Source organism: Branchiostoma belcheri, unplaced genomic scaffold, assembly GCF_001625305.1.
Source record: "Branchiostoma belcheri isolate BF01 breed outbred unplaced genomic scaffold, Haploidv18h27 scaffold6, whole genome shotgun sequence".
Classification (NCBI taxonomy): domain Eukaryota; kingdom Metazoa; phylum Chordata; class Leptocardii; order Amphioxiformes; family Branchiostomatidae; genus Branchiostoma; species Branchiostoma belcheri.
The window spans coordinates 3,173,856-3,195,491 of NW_017804242.1; the positions used below are offsets into that span (position 1 = coordinate 3,173,856).

General features: G+C 41.3%; 2 protein-coding genes across 4 annotated transcripts in view; both read left to right on the forward strand.

Annotated features, from left to right (window-relative positions):
* LOC109482554 (serine/threonine-protein kinase N2-like) overlaps positions 1-12,286 on the forward strand; it is a 38,802-nt gene extending 26,516 nt beyond the window's left edge. Inside the window, exons 13-23 of one of the 3 annotated variants that reach the window (XM_019785306.1) lie at positions 395-516; positions 2,138-2,350; positions 4,218-4,348; positions 6,179-6,340; positions 7,139-7,315; positions 7,851-7,913; positions 8,025-8,244; positions 8,594-8,701; positions 9,114-9,194; positions 9,380-9,439; positions 9,549-12,286. In XM_019785306.1, the coding sequence (XP_019640865.1) occupies positions 395-516; positions 2,138-2,350; positions 4,218-4,348; positions 6,179-6,340; positions 7,139-7,315; positions 7,851-7,913; positions 8,025-8,244; positions 8,594-8,701; positions 9,114-9,194; positions 9,380-9,439; positions 9,549-9,692 (1,481 nt within the window). In that variant the 3' untranslated portion in view covers positions 9,693-12,286. The remainder of the gene's footprint in view (positions 1-394; positions 517-2,137; positions 2,351-4,217; positions 4,349-6,178; positions 6,341-7,138; positions 7,316-7,850; positions 7,914-8,024; positions 8,245-8,593; positions 8,702-9,113; positions 9,195-9,379; positions 9,440-9,548) is intronic. The other 2 variants (XM_019785307.1, XM_019785308.1) reach the window with 2 other exon arrangements.
* Positions 12,287-13,856: 1,570 nt separating this feature from the next.
* LOC109482674 (BMP/retinoic acid-inducible neural-specific protein 1-like) lies at positions 13,857-21,443 on the forward strand. Its single transcript, XM_019785498.1, has 7 exons — positions 13,857-14,087; positions 17,593-17,835; positions 17,965-18,301; positions 18,643-18,742; positions 19,108-19,344; positions 19,565-19,790; positions 19,927-21,443. The coding sequence occupies exons 2-7, from the start codon at positions 17,660-17,662 to the stop codon at positions 20,981-20,983; spliced, it is 2,133 nt and encodes a 710-aa protein (XP_019641057.1). The 5' UTR covers positions 13,857-14,087; positions 17,593-17,659; the 3' UTR covers positions 20,984-21,443.
* The last annotated feature ends 193 nt before the right edge of the window (positions 21,444-21,636 follow it).

Genomic DNA, 21,636 nt, shown 5'->3' on the forward strand with positions numbered 1-21,636 from the left:
TTTGAATGGTATAGCCCAGAATAACATGTTGTCCAAATGTGGCAACTGTTACATGAAACCTTGAACCTGTGCCAAATCCAGTGGAACATGCCATTCATACGCTTTCTGTCCTATACATGGTACATATAGGCTACCCCAGGTCCATCTACTCTAGAGTAGGGTGCACTGACCTGGTCTGTTGCGTCAAAGGTACATGTGGCAGTGCACATACCTCCATCCAGTATATAAGCAACAACGACTTCTTGGAATAACAGTTTGAGCAAAGCTAGTCTACACAAGCCATTCAAAATGAAGGAACTCAGCAGAATGTATGCCACAGCATCCATGTTGTTGACGACTCCGACCAAGCAATGTTGTGGTTGTACATGTGTTGAACGTGATCTAACCCCCACAGGAAAGAACTTCCTGAGGCCCGGCCAGATGAACATCAACGTGGCGACGTGGGGCCGGCTGATGAAGAGAGCGCTCCCCCAGGCATGTGGCACTAGTCCCTCCACCTTCAGTCCCATTAGTGAGGTAGTCTTGCCTTCTCCTGCATAATGTTTGTGTTGTCCATGTCTGCCAAAACATACAACACTGGTGCTGCTAGATTTGGGAAGGACCTAGTTTTGCTCAGTTTTTTAGGCCTTGGGAAATAAGGATATCTTTAAGGTAGTATAAGAGAATCAACAAGAAAATGCAGGTGAAGTAGGTTGTAGAAAATTTTGTTTTTGATAAATTGTAAAAGAACATGTACTATACTTGTATGTTAGAAGAGAAATCTTATATCTTTTGCTGTTTAGAAATCATAATATGCCACAGGTCTTGAAGAAATATATTGAGCTTCACAACGTTTTGTGTTAAGATTTGTGGAAGCAGCACCAGTCCTGAAGTAAAGAAAAGTCAAGGAAAGAAAAGTCAAAAGTCTTGACACCTCTGCAAACATTTATGTAACACAATGTTAGACATTTTAGTGTCCAACACATTGTACTGTTGGAACTAACAACGACAAGGTTGTGTCTCACATCACGGTTTTCTGTTGTGTCAGGCTTGCTGATCTAGATCTCACTTTAACTCTCGTTCTTTGTAGTTACAGCTGATTCTGTCGCACTTCTTTTTTGTCAAGAGAAACTTTTTCTTGCTATATGCTTCTTTTTTGCATTAAAAGCCAATATGCTTTAAAGTTGGATCCCAACAACAGCTCTGTTGCTCTTGAGTGTTGCATGTGGTACTGCTTTGTACTCCTGTAACAGGAGCTGTGATGTGAGACGATCATGTCTGTTCTTGTTTGGTGATGGTCAGTTTTTAGTGTACATGTAGAAGGCATGGGCAACACAGCATGTGGGCAATGGCAAGGTAGGTGTTTAGGCTTCTTTGTATATGTATTGTGTGTAGACTGGAATGCAAAATAACATGAAAGTGCAATGTGTATGCAGTGTTTTCATGTGCTCTTAAATGAGATAATGTGTAAAAATTTGCTTTGAAACTTAACTGCTAATTTGTGCTTGTGGGTAGCATTAGTTGCACAGTTAAAGTTACGCGTGTTTAGATGTTTGTTGTTTTATTGAAGTGTGAATTGCTGGCTTTTTGCAAGTATCACAGAAAAATTTTAACAAGTTGTGCTTGGTGGTATCGGAGGCATCCATAGTAACTACTAGCCTGAAATCTACTAGTATCCTATTCTAACCCCAGTATGCTTCCCTGGTCACTTCCCTGCCAAATATTCTGTCACCCATTGATTGATTGGCATTTAGATATTTGCATAATTTATTTTCAAGAGCTCTGATTGGCTCTCCGTAATGGCATGGCAACAGGGTTGAAACAGGCATTCAAAAGTTTGATAACAGTTACTCTGCTTCAAGAAGCTTATCCTACCTAAAATGATCAATGACATAAAGACCGACCATTTAATTGATGACAGGTGCACATGCCATACTATTTACTAGTGATCAGTACAAGGAGCAAGTTATAGCTAGAATTGGATGGATAACAGGCTAAATTTTAGCCTGGGTGCCATCCGATTTGTAAAAAAATTTTGAGGGTTACAGTTACAAATCAGATGGCACCCAGGCTAGCTAAATTTTACTCCATGAACATCACAAAACACTTTGACGTACGCCAGTTGTACAAGGTAACCTTCCCATCATGCCACCTGTAGGTCGGGAGTGGTGGTGCCACGCCCGTGAAGCCCAGCACGCCACACGAGCGGACGGCGGCCCACAGGTTACAGTTCGAGCAGGAGCCGCCCGAGAAACCGCCGCGTGGCGAATCCCTCCAGGACAACTCCGACACCAAGAAGAACTCGGTAGCAGAACACGAAGTCCAAGTTAGTGAGAGCGTTAACTCTCCCGGTTTTTACGACAGCGTAATGGTAATGAAACCCGTCATCTGAGATAACTGCTCTGGTATGCTGCAGTACAAAACTCCACTTTTCCCAAACACCCCCCCTAGCTCGCAAGAACCACATTTCTTCTTAAATTTCATTCACCCTACCCAAATGCACATTAAGTATTCATTCACTCTCCCATATATTTTTTACTTTTGACAACTGTTAGATAGTAGAAATTTTCCGTTCAAGATTTCTATCTTCACTTATATCCCTATGTTCATTAGTGTATTGTAATCCCTAACCCCCCCTCTGTTAGTTGAGCAGTAGGCCTGTCCGAGTGTAGTGGAGTACTGCAGTATTGCAGAGCAGTAGACTCTTCCATTCAGCAGGTGGGGGTCACAAGGCTGGTTTGCACATGGTGTTTTTATCCTTTTCACATCATGTATTATTGGTATTGGGTGTCAAAAAAAGGGTCAGTTTTATAGTTTTGATATGGTGGAATGGTACAAGGGAATTATTCCTTTATCACAAGGTTTTGGGCCTGGTGTATAGATTATTAGCAAATACATGTAATGTATACAGACAAAACATATCAAAAGCAGCATATGAAGACATCCAAACTTGTGAAAAAAAAGTATGTTTACTAACAACCTGTATTATCTAACTTCCTGTTGATTTAAAGCAAATTCTCTCATTACAATAAGCTGATTCAGTGTTCCAACTGCACATATGCATTGTGACATGATGATGCATTTTGGACAGTATATCAAAGTTGAAGACCAAAGACATAAAAAAAAAATACCTGGATATGCATAAAGTATGGTCAAGACTAGAAGACAGGAGCCTTCACCATTGACTTTGCACATGTGCCTGCACTGTTGGAACCCAAAACATGCTTATTCTGCCTTTATCTCCTATGTAATTTCCTCAAAATTTGAATCTCGGTTCCATCCAATTTCTTCTTTTATTCTTACCAATCTGATTATGAACTGTCATGGCTCACATCATCTTAACTGTCAAATTAGTCTTAATATAGAACTCTACTCATTTTAGAAATACATGTGATAATTGTTGTGTTCATGTGTTTCCTTTGTGCTGTCTGTAAGGTTGGTATATTTACTAACTCTTAGTAACCAAGATAGACTACTAGTGCTACTTTTTAAACTTCTTGGAGCTGTATTTCAGGACACGGCAGGAACTAATTATCATATTTTTATTGTTCCCAATCTGAAATAATCATATACTTGGCATGCCCACATTTCTACAAATTGTTTAACTTTCTATATTTCTTTTTGTTTAACTTTCTGAAATTAAGAACTTTTTTATTGTCCAGGGACCTTTTTGCTAAATGCCAGAATAGATGAACAAAGCAAATATTGTCTTCAGAATTTGTTTATTAATCTACTATGTTGTCCTTAAACCCAGCTCTATATTGTAAGTGTTGTGTTTCTATTACTATAGTAGTATTGACTAACCCATGCTGATAGTAACTTGTAGTGAACTGTCTCATAGTTTGTGTGTTTCACTCTCATGTAGATGACCTTTTCTCTCTCCTCACCTGCTAACAACAGGATGCCTTGTCTGCTTTTGACTTCCTGGTAGGTGGACAGTGGGGAACAAAAACACATAACAATTCAAACTACTCTTAAACATAACAAAGTTCACTTTGCACTTCATAGTTGAACTGTATGAGGCATTTATTTGCTTGTTAAAGTATTGGCCGGAGCATGCAATAATTCGACTTCAACAAGCTGACTGGTTCAAGGGTTAATGACAGTTGTATCATTCTATTATCAATATTAATCAAGCTCAAGTTAAAAAGTAATCCATTTAATGTCTCTGTATGACAGTGGTGTATTATTGTGGTTAAAGTGTAAAGTCTTTAACAGTTATTTCGGTTATTACCCAGGATGCCTTGTCTGCGTTTGACTTCCTGGTGGGGGACCAGTCACCGGACACGTCGCTGGAGTCTCCGGGGATCAGACCGGGTGCGCTGACGTCACCACCGCCTGTACCACCTCATCAGCAGGAGTACACAGGGTGAGATGTCACTTCTAGTAGAAGTAGTAGTAGTAGTAGTAGATGTAGTAGTACATGTAGTAGTAGTAGTAGACTGGTTTATTAGATCTTAGCAAAAGATATACATGCCTCCTGGCAGCCGTGGAGGGCTGAATTGTGAGGCTATTTACAGAGGTATCAGTCTAAAAAAAAGATTATACATTTATAGTTAATAATAAATATGATTCAACAATTGCGCACAAAGGTAACATCAATTATAAGTTACTAGTAGTAGTTCAAGTAGTAATTAAAGTTCTACAAGCAGGGAGAGAAATACTTTCCTGCATACCTGCACTGTAACACTGAAAATCACCTGCACCAGACAAATTTTGCCTTCCAAAATTTAGGAAGTATGAATCATACTCAAAACTGTTCAGAAATCATTGCCATTATTGAATGATTTTATACTTAATGGTTGGTAACAGTCAGTTCAGCATATAAAAATCCACACACACCTACATGTACATATAAACGTACATGGATCAGTGCAGGTTAGGTGCAGGTAGACATCAGAAATACCTGCACAGCCCCAATTTTATTTATACTAACCGCAGTAACCGGCATATGTAGGTGATATTTCAAGCCCTGACAAGTTTTCATGCAAACATAGATTGATAAAGTACGGTTGGAAAATGGATTACAACTTTATGCCTTGTTTTGCCAGCAAGAAACTGTTTCACCTCAAAAACTGCTTACTTCCTCAGTGGTGAAAGACTAGAGAAGGAAAGACTATTAAACAAGGGAAGAAGACAAAACAAAGAAAAGTCCAAGAACATAACCTACAAATAAGATTGATTTGTAATACTTAGATATAAAGATTGTATAAGACGTGCACTACCGGTAATCAATGTTAATTGCTTCAGTTTTACAGCTCGCTTTACTGTGTGTAACTGTGGCCGATAAAAGCAATAAGGCATAACAGTTAATCGATCACGCCTGTTGACTTCAACCCAGCAGGTTGTATATATTTTGAGCTAACCAGAAATGAAAGTTTGCTTACCATCTAGTTGCGCAAACTCACTCCAGGAATAACTGTAAGTTCCTTGCGCCTTACCATGCAGCGTTTCAAATTGCTTTCCTAACTCAAGTTTGATGCCGCCTAAATTGGTTCTATTGTATTACGGTGGCCCCTGACACAAGGTATGGTCTGGAATAGATAATAAGGCCAAGCTGAAGCTACAATCAATATCTGTCCTGATTTTTCCCAATAGTGTATTCAGGAGGGGTACGGTTGGTGACATCGGAATCCCCAAGTACTGGGCTTCCCCATGATTTCATATTAAAGACAGCATAAGGGATTAGGAGCCTGCGCTCCTCCTGGTTTGCTGGCCTCTAGATATTCATTTATTATTAATCTCGTGCAATCAGAGCCCTGTGGTTATAGATCCAGCTACCGTCTTGTGTGAGAAGACTTTTGATTTTTGGAAAAGGTTGTCGAGCTGCCATAGCTTCTTGAAGTAGCGATCATGGGGGCCTTTCTGCAATATGGAGCATCTAGAAATAGTGCTGCAAAGGGCAGGAAGAGGTATATAAGATTGTACAGTTTGTTTTACATTCCACTGGTATGTCTGTCTCTACAGCAGGGATGTCTCTATCCACCAGGTGTTGCATACATGTATTTTAAGGTGTGGCTGTGTGTCATCCTACATGGAAGAATTTCCCATCCGTTTTACGTTTTAAGGATATTTGGTATGCAGAGAGCCAACTGAGAACATTTGATATAGCTGCCATGTTAATGTGTGTGATGTTACAGTAATTTACTATTTTTGTGCTGAGTCTTGGTTAAGATTACTTATGTTTTCCACCCATCAGCACATCTTCGACCATGACCATGGATAATTTCCGACCAGTAGCAGTTCTAGGAAGGGGACATTTTGGGAAGGTCCTGCTGGCAGAGTACAAGAACACAGGGGAGCTCTTCGCCATCAAGGCTCTGAAAAAAGCCGACATTCTGGCAAGGGACGAGGTCGAAAGGTGAGATCCATGTGCAATATTATCAATTTTTTCTGTAAATTGGACGTACAGGAGAAGGATGTTGGAGAAATTTGTCAATATCCATTTTGCCCATGTATCAGGTGTAATTTGTCTGCTGTATCCAATTGTCTGACGTAATGTTTTTCTCCTACCAGATGGTTACATTATAATGCCACTCCCACATGAGTTACTGCATAGGTGATTAGAATGTACATTGCAGTGTCTGTTATGGAGTGTGGTTGTGATTTTGGCTAGGTCTTAGAAAGGTTTCAGAAAATGAAAATGAAGAGAAGTTTTAAGTAGAAATGTAAACAGAAAGAAGGATTAACAAGAGATAGCCTTACAGTCACATGTAGGAAATATGTAGCACGGTTTTTCTATTGGATATACATTGGTCAAGTCGTAATAACACACGTGTATATGAATCTGCAAACAAATAAAGATTCAGTTTGTTTATTCCTAGGTGTGTTACATTGTAGATTTTTACATTGTGTTCAAGTACTGCCTTAGGCTTTTAAATAATCTTAAATTCTGAAGTTCAATTTAGTGCTGTAGCTTGAGACAAAACCTTTGAAATAGTGAAAAATGCATGTATCATACATGTATAGTATCACTCACTCACTCACTATCCTGGTTTAGATTATTCTGCTGTCGGTTTCCCTGTCCCAGGGGTGGGCAGCAGTCGGCTGTTCTGGACACCACGCCTCCAGCTGGCTCTGTCCTGTGGGTCTGTACTGGACAGACCACACTCCTTAATATCCTAGATATTAACTTCTTGTTCCTGTTTTTCCCCCACAGTTTGATGTGTGAGAAGCGTATTTTCGAGGCGGCTAACTCCATGCGGCACCCGTTCCTGGTGAACCTGTTTGCGTGTTACCAGACGAAGGGCCACGTGTGTTTCGTAATGGAGTACGCCAGCGGAGGGGACCTGATGATGCACATCCACTCGGATGTCTTCTCTGAGCCCAGGACTGTGTAAGTCACGCCACAAGTTCTGACAATGGCAGACAGAATTTTTATCAGACTGTTAGAATTAGTATTATAGGTTCCCTTGTCCTGCGGGGCCCATAGACATGTACAATGTATATATGGGTTGCACATAAGGTGCATATAGTGCCTTGTATATGTATGATTTGGGGGTGTGTCTTATGCAACGTACCACACTGCAGCAAAATGCAACAAATGCAGAAGTAACTACTCCACCGCAGGGCAAAAAATGTCAAGGGTCTGTGACCTGATTAGGACTTCAAATTATTTGAAAATTTTGTGTAAAATGTGCTAGCAGGACAAGGGTTAATGTTAGAACTTCAAGCTAGATTGAAAGGCATTTTCAGAAATTGCTAACAATCACATAACATTAATATTTTCCCTATGTTGTGTTGGATCAGTAGTAAGTTAACAATCCTATCAAAAAATTGAATGTTCAATAGATTTGGATTGATTCTTCTCTACATGTTAAGCACATATGTTGATCAGTTTTAGAGCTCATGGTTGAGGTTTTCTTTTACAGGTTCTATGCAGCTTGTGTAGTGCTGGGGTTGCAGTTCTTACATGAACACAACATAGTATACAGGTGAGCCCTGCTATGCAAAACTGATTTGTCTGAAATGCATTCAGCCTGCAGTTTAATTGTGATCTGCTAGGTGGCACCAGGCATAAGTGCTACATCTTGTTTCCATTGCAGAGACTTGAAGCTGGACAACTTGTTGCTGGACTCGGAAGGTTTCCTGAAGATTGCCGACTTCGGGCTGTGTAAGGAAGGCATGGCATACGGCGACAGGACCAGCACATTCTGCGGGACGCCCGAGTTTCTGGCGCCGGAGGTCCTGACGGAAACTTCCTACACGAGAGCGGTGGACTGGTGGGGACTCGGGGTCCTCATCTTCGAGATGTTGGTAGGAGAGGTGAGTAGAACCAACCTGGCAGTGTGATTACTTAAATTACTGTTAATTCAAACAACACTGTGGTGCAGTTTAATTACAAAATACATAGTCAGAATGTGATGATTTTGCTGTAAAAGATTTCAAACAAATTAAAAGCACCACAAACATTTCAAGATTTACAGTAATACTAAGATAGCACAGAAAAGGCTAATGCAAGGAGTCTCTGCAATCTGTCAAATATCATGATGTCTTGAAAGTGAAAAGTTGTTTCCATGCACTTCAACTAAAGAAGACAGGACACAAATATTATGGTAATTCAAGTGAGAAAGCCTGTTGTGTTTTTGTTTATTGTTGTTGTTTGCTGTTCCAGTCCCCGTTCCCTGGTGATGATGAGGAGGAGGTGTTTGACAGTATCGTGAATGACGACGTGCGTTACCCCAGGTTCCTGTCTACCGAGGCCATTGCCATCATGAGACGGGTGAGTCCAGGGAGCGTAGCGCCTCGCTAAGTCAAAACACTTACAGTAAACTCATTAAGTGTACATACAGTAAATTCATTAAGTGTGCTTAGCGCCTAGCCAAGATACAAAATACTTACTGTAAATACATCTTTAAGTTTGCAGCACTTAAACTGTATGGCACAGTTGGCAACAGAAACAATCACGCGTTGAGTTTGCATTGAGAGGTCAACTACTAACTACTACTAGTATATTGTTACTGTTCACACGTATCCACTTGGCAACAGTCCTTTGTCTTTGGTCTTTTCGACTATGTGTGTTGCTCTTGGTCCAGTTTGGTTGCCCACTTGTCCATAATGTGTTTATAAATGTTAATATTTACATGTAAGTAATGATATAATAATTTGAAAGAATTATTGTTCATTTGTTGTAGTTACTGAGGAGAAACCCAGAGAGAAGACTGGGGTCAACCGAGAGAGATGCAGAAGACGTCAAGAAACAACCTTTCTTTAGAGTGAGTAGTTTTTCCTTTATCATTGTTGTTCTTTTCTAACTGTTTTTGTTTGTTTTGGATTGCTGGTGCTTGCAGAAATGTTGATGTTTTTGTTTTTCTGCACTGATTTTTATTTGGACATTTTTGTTTCTTCTTTATGGTTGTCATTAGCAGAAATAATGTGTCTTCCTGTTTTTTTTCTGCAGAATGTGAATTGGGATGACCTGCTGATGAGAAGAGTTAAACCGCCATTTGTGCCAACAATTGTAAGTCAGACACCTTTCTTTTCTTTGTTATCTGTACTGTTTTCCCTCGGAATTCCTAGCTGTTTTGGCCAAGATTTTTATCTGTTGCTTTATCTCTTTCTCCCACCAGAAACATTCAGAAGACGTTAGCAACTTTGACGAGGAGTTTACGACAGAAGAGCCGATCCTGACGCCACCGCGGGAACCACGACACATCTCCGGAGAGGAACAGGAGATGTTCAAAGAGTTTGAGTACATGGCCGACTGGTGCTAACAAGGAAGGACCATAGATAAACTTACAGAATTATACTATGTATAGTTTCTCCTCAATCCTTGATGACTGATATTATTCTTCAGCCTGAAAATAAGCTTGGAGAGATGTGGTTATGGGTGTGACGACTACTGAAGGTTTAGATATTATCAGTGTAATTATTAGTTGAGAATCCTCACACTTTATTATTATTACCAGGAACATGCACGACTCAGTTCTGTACAGTGATTATGTGAAAGCCGGCTTACTTGCCATCTCCCAGGCCAGTGCATGATTGAACACGCTGATTTTATACCATGGAAAAGATTAAAACTGAATCAGTGTGCTTATTTAACAGGGGATGCATATGATAATTCAGTTACCCTGTCTATAACTGACTTCTCTGAACAATAAGCCAGGAAATGCTAAAAATTGTGACCCAAACAACCTTTAAAAAAATACCCAGGATGAAAATATTCAAAAAGTATCTGTCCACATTTTCAATGGTTGTAAAGAATAAACCCATATTTGGAGATTTGCATTAAAATTTTGGTTATCTGACCCAGTTTTGGACTGTGCAAGAATTACCGAATCGCTGCAACAGCACTTTTTTTACTGTAATTGTAAATGGCAAATTACTGTCACAGCTATCCTTGCATTTCAAGTCCAATGTCACTTACCAGACACTAGCTATTTATGTTACAATTGAGAATACTTCTTAATGTACAAAGCACACTCAAAAAGTATCATTTAAGCCTACACTGTCAATTATTAAGTCAATGTATCAATTTTCTATACAAATGAATGAGAGGTGTTTAATCTGTTGTATTTGGTGACTGTTTCTTTAGATAGGAGGAAAATTCTCTATACAAGAAAGAATTGCTACTACATATCTTTACATGCATCATGAATATACATCACTATTTGTTTTACAGCCAAGGCAACAAAGTGGACTTAATGCTATGCACTGTACTGTTGATAGTGCCTTGGCTATCACTACCAATATGCAAGCCTGTGATGTTAACAACAACCTTTATAAATAACTTGTGCTAAAAATGGAGCAGGAACCATCTACAAATGATTTATTTATGCAACACTGATGCCTAAGCAATGGTATATTGAGGGATTGTTCACTTGATATTTGGGGGAGGATCATTTTAGGATACCTTTTACAAAAGCAACCGTGTAAGGGAACAAATATATGCAAGACATGTATGTTGTAGGGTTTTATAAAGATTATTATAACAGGGTTTGACCCTCCCCCAGAATATCAACTGATCTACCCCCTACAAAGAGTTGGGAACATGTATTCTATTAAAAAGTATTCTTCACAAAGGATGTTTTTAGCTATAACAGAATAGGGAACAGTTTTTGTAATGTAACATCTATATCTAAACCAGTTAGGGACCATTGTTGTTCTGTCCACCCATCCACTAACTGTTGAACAGCATTTTGAATTTTACATGCAGGTGTTGTTATGCAAGTACGGACCCAAAGACAGTGAAGTACATAGGAATTGTGCTATTATGTGATGTTCAGTGGCATAGCAGTTCGCAATACCATGTTGGAAAATTGACAGTATTTGTGACAAATGTTTAAAAGCGATACTATGCCTAACCTTATCACAAATGTGTGACAGATTTTTATCGCACCTTTACTGTTTTATAAAGGACAAAAACAAGCCACACAAGCAAAAACTATCAGATCCCCTCCCACTATTAAGGAAGACAAGGGAATTTTTCCTACTCTTAAGAATGCACGGCTTCAAACCCATCAGAAATGACTTGCTTTATCACATACAGCAAGTACACAGTATACAGCTTCATGTACTTGGTACATACACAGACAGATACGTTTACATATACAGATTTTTGCCATTGCTATATGACTTGTGTAGTATGACGGGTATGTACTAAATGACAGTGCCATCGTACTTGACACACATTGTACTTAAAACTTGTGGAATCATGTGAGGAAAGAAGAAGCACCGCCACAGAAATATTGTACAGTCTCGTAGCTTAGCTTCAACAGAGCAATAACCGGCACAAAACGGTGTGATTTCAAGAAAACACATCAGAACTTTAGGCAAATATTTTAAAAAGGTATCAATACAAGTTTATGAAGTTTACAAAGGGCTGTTCCAATCTAGAAGGGGTGGGTGCTTGCTGTTTTTATAACAACTTGTTTAGGAAATGCAACCTCTGCAAAAGCAAGACGTCAATAAAACCCATCCACCCACCCCTACCTGATAAAGTGGAACATCCCGACAAGGTGACCATTGTTGACTGCAATACCATTGCAGTTGCTAGGGGGCACATTCAGTGCTCCTTCATATAGTGCCAGACGTAGGTACTAAAATATGTGACCCAACATTGTACATAGTTTTGTATAGTATGCAATTATAGTACCATGGTACAACTGTGGGTACTTGTACATTTTCAGAGGGAGGTGTTATCCTGGTCATTCTTTTTTTAATGGCTAGGGAAGAACTGTTCCTTCTCTTTTATTCTGTGTAGAAAATGTCTGGTAGATTTTTTGTTCCCATTCCCTTCTCGATGTCTGATGATGTATGTGTGTATTCATGGGAGAAGATTAAAGCAGAAATCAGATACCCAATGAAGAGTTGATGTTATGTGTGGACATTGTTCATGTAACGTTACATATAGTTTGGCACGTGGAGATGGCTTATAAAGGTAGGGGTGCCATGGCATTTTGGAGGCCGTAAGGTAGCCTCCATAGCATGCCATAAACTGGGGGTCTTCATGGTCTTTGGGAGCTTTTATGTGCTATTTTCTTATTGCATATGGACAGCATAGCGCTGCAACAGCACTTTTTTACTGTAATTGTAAATGGCAAATTACTGTCACAGCTATCCTTGCATTTCAAGTCCAATCGCACTTACCAGACACTAGCTATTTATGTTACAATTGAGAATACTTCTTAATGTACAAAGCACACTCAAAAAGTATCATTTAAGCCTACACTGTCAATTATTAAGTCAATGTATCAATTTTCTATACAATTGAATGAGAGGTGTTTAATCTGTTGTATTTGGTGACTGTTTCTTTAGATAGGAGGAAAATTCTCTATACAAGAAAGAATTGCTACTACATATCTTGACATGCATCATGAATATACATCACTTATTTGTTTTACAGCCAAGGCAACAAAGTGGACTTAATGCTATGCACTGTACTGTTGATAGTGCCTTGGCTATCACTACCAATATGCATACTACCATTATAGTACCATGGTACAACTGTGGGTACTTGTACATTTTCAGAGGGAGGTGTTATCCTGGTCATTCTTTTTTTAATGGCTAGGGAAGAACTGTTCCTTCTCTTTTATTCTGTGTAGAAAATGTCTGGTAGATTTTTTGTTCCCATTCCCTTCTCGATGTCTGATGATGTATGTGTGTATTCATGGGAGAAGATTAAAGCAGGCCGTAAGGTAGCCTCCATAGCATGCCATAAACTGGGGGTCTTCATGGTCTTTGGGAGCTTTTATGTGCTATTTTCTTATTGCATATGGACAGCATAGCCGGCGTGATTGAATTATCCCCGTTTTTTTTTTAAACTGGGCTGATCAGAAAACAGCCGAAGACCACCAAACACCCAGTTCTATAAGCCTGCTACGGAGGCTAGCCGTAAGGACAGTAGGTTGATGATCCATTATGTCTTGGTCACTGTGTCTTGAAGGCTAGAGCCCATACCCTTTTTTAAGTTTCACTATGTGTCATGAAATCAACTATGTTACATTATAAATCTAGACATTACACGGATTGTATTATATTGATATGAGGCCTACAGTATAGCATTAAGACTTCTATGGGGAGGGGGTACAAGCCTCTAGTCAATGTTAAAGATGGAAGTGACAAGTACTGGTGAAAAATTGGTTCAAACATCTTTTTCTTTCCCCTCACCTGTTTTTGGATGGAAAACTTTTAAAAGACAGACTACTTTAAGTAAAAAAAAAAGCCAACATCTACAAGCAAATGCAGAATGTTTTGCCAACAAAATTCCTTAAGTGCATCTAACTACCTGCATTATCTCATAATACAGAGGAATAGGAGGGCGGACAAGCTAAAAACGGAACACGAGTGTGGACGCCGTACGCTTTGTCCACGTCCATGGGGAGGGCTACCGCTTGCTGGAACAGCCCTCTAGCAGCAGTCCCATATATCACGCGGCCACAAGTAGAGGTGAGTCAATAGCGTTTCGGCAAACACGCCTGTCGCCTCGGTCGTCGAGGGCTGCCAAGCACCGGAGTTTCCCGGCTCCTAATCTCGACACAAGCACGCGATGTTTTGAGTGCCAAGTTTGCACTGGAGAGCTTTGACATTCATCCCGAGAACAACAGCAGAATACAGGCCACTTGTGGAGGACAGGGCCGGCGGCGGATGCTGTTTTCTACCGGCAGGTAAGACTCGAGGAGCCACCGCGCTGCGTTTAAAGGTTTAAACAGATTTACAAAACCTGTCTGGCAAACGTCCCTGAAAAAAATGGTGGGCCGTACGTATTATTAGCGGTGAAGGTTGCCGGTTGTGTGCACGCATGGCGCTCGCTAGTTTATTTACACGAATAAGCCCACATGTAACCCAGAACAAATGTTGATTGAGCCTATAAAACAACCACCGAGACTTGTCATCCGTTAGTCAAACTAATGTGTAACGTGGTCCTGACCTACTCTCCAAGCAGACGCGTGTTATTGTGGGTGTTTCTGTTGGAATATGTAGTAATTATACTAGCGAGATGACCAGGGAAAACCATACCACCTGTTAGTAAATGCACCAAGAAAGTTGTTGTACCAGTGAAAGACGTAAAGTTAAGACAGAACAGTTAGGTCACAATTAGAGTTTTAGGTTCGAACCGGAAAGATCCGGAGGAAAGGCGACTGTCATACTCCATTGCCTCCTAATATAGTGTCATTACCGACAAAATTCCGTGCAGGGATTTCAGACTACAATTTCACCAGACGCTAATCAAAACGCACCGGTGCGAATCTTTGCACGAAGTTTTCACCTCAGAAAAACATCTGTAAGGTTTCCTAGCCTCCAAAAATGCCTTCAAACCGGAATATTCGTCAGAACAGGGCACCGGAAACTCGTAAAAGATGACGAGGGGGAAGAGGAAACGTTTTCTGCACGTAGGCCTCGGTAATTTGGAATGTCGGCGTGACAATAATGGTGAGACCATTCACACTCCAGGGTCGGACCTAGTGACCTTTTGACACTCTCGTCTCCATCCTTATCTTTATTGCACAACACACTTAGCTTTATAAGGTTGAACATTAACCCCTCTCAGAAACTGGGACAAATGCGTAACTATAGGAGTAGCTAGGAATGCAGGGACGCTAGCATTCCAGTCCTGTACTTTTCATAAAGGCCATAGTATAACCAACGTGCGTTGCACTTAATAACGCTCTTTAAGAGGTGCCGCTTGACCCAGGGAGCAAGTTCCGTCGACAAATTGCAGCTCGTTCATCGATTTAATGCAAAGTACAAACGTACGTATCAGCGTAGTCAAATATTGCCTACCCTCCCAACTCAGTTTCTAATGGACTTCGTTATACAGAGCTTCCGGAGATACAGATAATTCGGAGACTGAGATACGGCGTGTGGCATGACTGAGGAGTTAAACTATTTAAACAACCTTAGCCCTGTAGGGTAAGGAGTGAGAATAGCCCCTTCATAAATTACAGGTCGGGAGTTAATAGTAGTCTTGTTCTTACAAGTGGCCGGAGGCGCCAACAGCAATATCCCCGGTCTGTGTATGCTTGTTGTACTGTGTACATAGTGCCGGTACGTTACAAATAAACCAGACTAACATAAGGAACGCAGATGTCATCTGCAACCAGGCTAGTTTTTCGGCCGCAGTCGAAAATCCGGAAATCTTTAAACGAACAAAGAAACATCTATCTTAGAATCCAGCGTTAGAAATTTAAGGCATGCGGACCATCCTTTGCATCGTGTACGGCATTGAGGTTTTGTTTCCTTCCGTGACATTGCCCCGTTTGTTCCTTGATCCACGCTGTATTGAATACCGTTGAGTCGTAGCCTTGCCTTGACATAATACATGCATCTGGCGACAGTCTGGCAGACGAATTGGAAGGATTTAAGAATAGTCAGGATAGATGCACGTATACTCCACTGTAAGTGCGGATTACCTGTGCTTAAGCTTACGCCATTGCGGTCCCTTTAAATAGAGGTGTCAAAACCGGTCAGGGGTCGGTGTTTGAATTGTGGCGGTTGAAGAGCCCAGTGTGTTTGTTCTTGCGGCCAGGTGGGCCCATTGTCAACATTCGGACGGTCCCGCCGCCCGTGTTCACAGCTACACACCGGGCAAATCCAATTTGATCCCCTGCCAAAAGAACTGGGGAAAATTCAGGGGCATCCGAGCATTGAACAGCCAGACATGTTACAATGGGATTGACAGAACACGGTAAATAGTGGCGGTACAACACGGCCTGGACCTGTCAGGATTATTGGGGCGAAGTAATGAGCAGATAGCTGGTGGCCAGTCAGAGTATTTGTGTGAATACAACCTGTACTTTGTATGCAAAAAAGCAGCCCTTCCCTAACCACTTAAGGCTTGGGCGTACAGATATAGATCTCAATGGTGACTGGGGCATCAATCAGTCTTTATCAAAATGCTCATCAGATTCACTCAAACGGTTTAATGTGTCGTGTCAGACAAAGAGTTTTAATTTTTTATGAACTCTAGCTATTACTGAGAGTCTGAGATAAATCATCAACATTGATAGAACACCTCTTTCTTCACCGATATATTTGGTTTCGGCGTCCTGCAACTGCTGTCTTTCCGATAGTCGCTTGTCACCAGGACCATACCTTACATGGAGTCCCTTCAACCTTTCATCATTACGCCTGATCATCCTCAGACAGATCCAAGACACTAACCCGAAGTACCTTAATTGTAGGCTTTATATTTACGCAATTCTCTAGGTCGTCAGCAAGTTTATCGTGTGGTAGTGAGTTGGTCGGCGAAGTTGCCTACTAGTCCATGTTTAAAAGTCGATTATCTGCATCGTGTACCATCAGACTATGTATTTTATATAAATCAAAGAAAAGTCACATTCTACTTAGATGGGATTTTAAGATGTATTGTTTTTATGGGTACTCTCTTACCTGAAATAAAGAATAAAGAAAGGAAGAAAGAAAGAGGAGCGAATGTGAGATTGACGCCCAATCCACTGCCGAACTTGGTTTGAGAGTGGTCAACTGAGCGGTCATGGGGAGGTTCTGAATGTGTGACAGAGACTGGAACGAAACTCTACTCACGACTACTGGCCGCTCTTGATATGAAACTGTTCGCCAAGCTATGCATGCTGATAGAACACCTTTACTGAGTATGACAAAGGAAGTGGATATATGTTAGGGTTCACAGACTCAATAAGCCATGCGTTACGTTATAAACTTCACCTTTGCCTGTAGACAGTGTTCAGGTAAACAAACACAAACCCATGAATGTGGCGATTTTTATCGTACATTGCCTCAGGCGACAAGCAGTAACATATTTGCCGACATGCTTGTCGTGGTTACTGACTGACACGGTAGATGAGGCGTACAGCTGGCCTTGTCTGGAGCAACTCTTGTTGTGAAACCTGAGCACAAGCTTCGTGACCATGTTTTACACAACTTCATCGATTGGTCGTAGCTTTATGACTATTCCACTAATAGAAAAAGCCGTAAGAAACACTCATGGTCACGACTTGTGATGTTTCCCACGACCTTGCGTTGTTTATGTCAATACCAACCTTGACTTTGCCGTGGAAATACAATGTTTACCCAAAGCAGTTAACTGTTAAACTATTCGAAGCTTGCGACACTGGTGACAACCTTTGTTCAATCGATATGAACCCATGTACATATCAAGCCACTCACACATGTTTTACCTATGTTATTTAGTGGCCCAAATGACAAAGGGAAAGCTAGACGACAACGATGATGATGAAGACGCGGGACTACACCTGAGATGGGGCGGCGGTTCTTGCAGCGCCTCCTAGCGGGAATCTTCGCTCTGACGCTCGGAACGTTACCGTCAGGTGCAGGCGGAGAACCCGATCGTGGCCCCCTGGCGGACTCACCGGAACTGCTCCGATATCGAGAACAAGCACTGCAGGGTTTCAGCATCAGAGTCAAAGCAAGCAGGTAGGATAGTTACACAGTAGGGCTTGTCATAGTTGTATTCTTCTATGAATATATGTTACTTTGGTAAGATGGTCTTTCGTCAGAGTAGCATGGTTGAGTAACATAGCGTTCTTTTCTCGTACTTTTCAGACAATATACAAAATGGATCGTGCACAACTTGGCGTCCCACAGAAATCCAGAAGAGGAGTCCATCGCCGACTTAGACCCGGGGTTCATAGCCGCTGTTCTCTCGCTGGGAGAGCGCCCGTCTCGTGCCCAGCTCATCGAGACTGTGATCCGGCCGTACGGGACACATTACGTGGTGTCCGGGGCGCTGGGCGGCGGGGAGACGGTGACTGTGTACATGAACCAGACGGACTGGGCCGTGCAGAGAGAAGTCCGGAGCTTGCTTGGGTCCTATTTCGCCGATAAAGACGGAGTTATGGAGGAACTACGTGATCTGCAGAGGCGTTCTGGCACATTTCGGGTACACAAAACACTTGCTATAATATTTTTTCAAAGACAGCTAATATTCTATGTAACATGATCTTTTCTGGCAACGCCTTAGGGATGGAGCGATTGAACGGTATTGGATTCGAGTTGAAAATGTTCTTAAGAGATCTTTAGCGACGCCTCAGAGGTATATTTTCACTGTAGGCACTACACTACAAATACGTTAAGCTCGATCTACGTTTATTAGGCGTTGAAGACGTCAGTTAGGGCACAATACGGTAATTTGCGAAATTTCAGTCTAAGTTGCAGTTGTAAATTTGTGCGTTCATGAATAAAGCATACATATCAATGCCTCTATACGCCGTTGTATTTCAGGTTCACACGTCCAGCGCAGGGCCGATGTCGTGTGGACACGTGGACGACACCCGGGATCCGGTGCTCCTCTCTGACACAAACGCAAGGCTCAAACTGCGAGGTGTGTAACATAGTCAGTTCAGTTCAGTTTATTTCACACTTAAAAACAAAATGTAACAATACAAATACAAGAAAATATAAATGACTAGACTGAAGGAAAGGAAAAAAGAATCTTTATTCGTTCCAAATATTACTACTACCTGCAAAATGGGTATCATGCCTTGACAAAAAAGCTTCATAGAAAGAGTGTACGTTTGATCCAACAGACGAAAATTGGATCTATTTTTATCAAAAATTCCACCTGTGCCTATCCGTCATCATCACTCTTCTATATATATTCTTCAGACTTGTATAGTCTACTATACTAACAAATTTTACTGCAATCATTATGGTAACTTCCTATGTCTGCATTGTATTTCCTTATAGGTCTACAGGACTTACTACCCCGCTATCTGCGGGAATCCTTCACGAAGGCAGCTCTGAGTTACATCTACTGTGACGGGAGAGGGGAGTGGACGTGTAAGGGTGGGGAGTGTCGGTGTAAATGTGACGACTCGTCTCCAGACTGCGCATGCTCAGCTGACGTCATCAACAGGCTACTGTCCCAGTTAGAGCACTTGCGCAGGCAGTTTGAAACCGATGATTCGAGGTTCGAGCAAACAGGTGAGATTAGAAGAAGATTAGTAGCGGGAAATCTTATTATAATAAAATGCTCAACGTTGCCTGAAAAGTGTTCATTTCAACTTTCTGTAACCTTGAATAAATATGTTTCATCATCACAGAAAAAAATGTTAGAGAAACCTGACAATTTATCTGACATGCTTCTTTTTGACTTAAATACCAGTGCTCTTATAAACAACCTCTTTACAATTTTCCCCCATAGATGGTTTTCAGCGTTTTGTCCGAAGGCTTCCCATCGATCAATTTCTGGACTTGGACGCCATCTTAGAAAGATGGCGACGGTCTCGGATGGTGACGTCATCATACAGGGTACATGTGGCCAAGATGAGGAAATTGTTGTCAAGAATACATGACGTCATGACTGAAATCAGACGACGTGTGGTATATTGTACCTGGGAGCCGGAATTACAAATCAAACCTTCTCCAAGGTGCGTGTCCTTACAACGGCTTTTTCCTTGCTCAAAATTTTGAATTTTAAAAGTAAAATTTTCTTCTGTGTTGTGGTATTTTGTACATATTCATCAAGTGCCATTATTTCATTGCTAGATTTTTTTTCGTCTACAGGAGTCCGCGTCAATGGCAGATTATCGCGCAGGCGCGACTATACTGTTCCCGGGGACGACATCCGGGGACTTTTGACCACCGGAGGCGCGCATGCGCGTGTGTTGATGACGACATCTGCGGCAGTGTTCTTCCGTGTGTCGTCGGAAGGGCGGGAAGATGTCGGACCTGCAACCCCGCCCAGAACTTCGCCACCTGTGGATCCTGCAATGAAGGGTATCAACTGCTAGAGGGCACTTGTAGGATGGTGTTAAGTTCCAACCAGCTTGGCGCCAAGTTGATTCAGTTGGAGTCGTACCAGACACCGCGAGACGAGGACATGTGTAAAGAGAAGAGCAGCATCGACTTCTACTTTCGCAGCAAGACTGCGCCTTACCAGGAGTGGTTCTCTCCGACAAACAGCTCCCTTAAAATTTCATTAAAACTCAGAACAGAAGATCTACCCTCAGACAAGGTCACAATTTTAACAGGCGTCAGGACAAAGTTTTGCTTTTTCCCCTTCATACCCGATGGAATGGAGATATACACAAAGATCAACCCATTGACAGAAAACCATCGCGATTCTTATAGACTTCCACAATGGGACACTGACCATCCCAAATGGACAACAATCCCGTACACAACGCCTCTTCGGTACACGGCGTCAGAAACAGACATTCGGTGCGTTCAGATGTCTATGTGTATGGGACAAAGGCACAAGGTTCTCGCCGAAGCGACACATCTAAAACTCATAAACCTCAAAACTGGCGGACTTGGGGCGCCTCTGCGTATGAGAATAGAAGACGTGACGCCGTTTGGGTACAGAGCCGGCTTCAACACCACGGCAATAAGGGAGGCATTACGTAACGCCCAAGACGACGAACAATTTCGAGAAAAGATTGGAGTTTTCTTCACAGACATAAGAGACAGGGTCAAAAGACTATCCCCTTTCCAAGATGAGGACATGTTTTCCAACATTTTACTCAAAAGAGTAGGTCTTGAAATAACAGAAGTGAGAGCAATAGAAAAATTAGTTGAAGACACTATGAAAAGTTTGGAGGAATTTCTTGAACTCATTTGATAACGTTACATGTTTTGCGTGATGGTTTTCTTCAATACGGGTAACTGTAGTAACTATATTATCTCTGTATAAAGACTTATTCTTGAAAAAAAAAAGAAATATTCTACCAGAATGAGAGCCATGTAAATATGAATTTTTGATTGTCAAACGATACTGTATTATATGGATCTTGACGAATGCAGCTCTGTTCATTTCTTTGTTATTGACATTATTGTGAGATCTTCTTTAGCGACTCAATCGCACCGGTTGTTCTGGTCTGCTTTAATGTTAAGTACTCAACAATGGATTCATCTTAAGACATAGCTTCAGGCGGGACATCGCAGGACACTGCGCCATTGTTAAGGGACAAACCGGACCATCATTTGACTTAATCGTACCAAAAAGTGCGCAGTTAAGTTCACTACATGGTCAGATCTAGATATGGTTCTACAGACTAAAATGAGACATTAATAAACTGAAAAATCGTACTGTAAATTTTTCTAAGATATGAGGATTTCACTGTCAAGGACAGATGACGTCATGAGCGACATTAGACGACGTGATAGCTGGGAAAATCAACATATCGACGCACCCCCATTTTTAAATGGTCTGTCCCTTGGTTATGTTACGATCGTGTGTTATCAATACGTTTACATTTCGTCATGGTACAATTT

Bases quoted from the DNA above. Each gene is read 5' to 3' on its own strand.
- LOC109482674 (XM_019785498.1), top strand. From the start codon at position 17,660: ATGGGGCGGCGGTTCTTGCAGCGCCTCCTAGCGGGAATCTTCGCTCTG. The intron at 18,302-18,642 runs GTACACAAAACA...GTTGTATTTCAG, and splicing joins GGCGTTCTGGCACATTTCGG to GTTCACACGTCCAGCGCAGG. The intron at 18,743-19,107 runs GTGTGTAACATA...ATTTCCTTATAG, and splicing joins CGCAAGGCTCAAACTGCGAG to GTCTACAGGACTTACTACCC.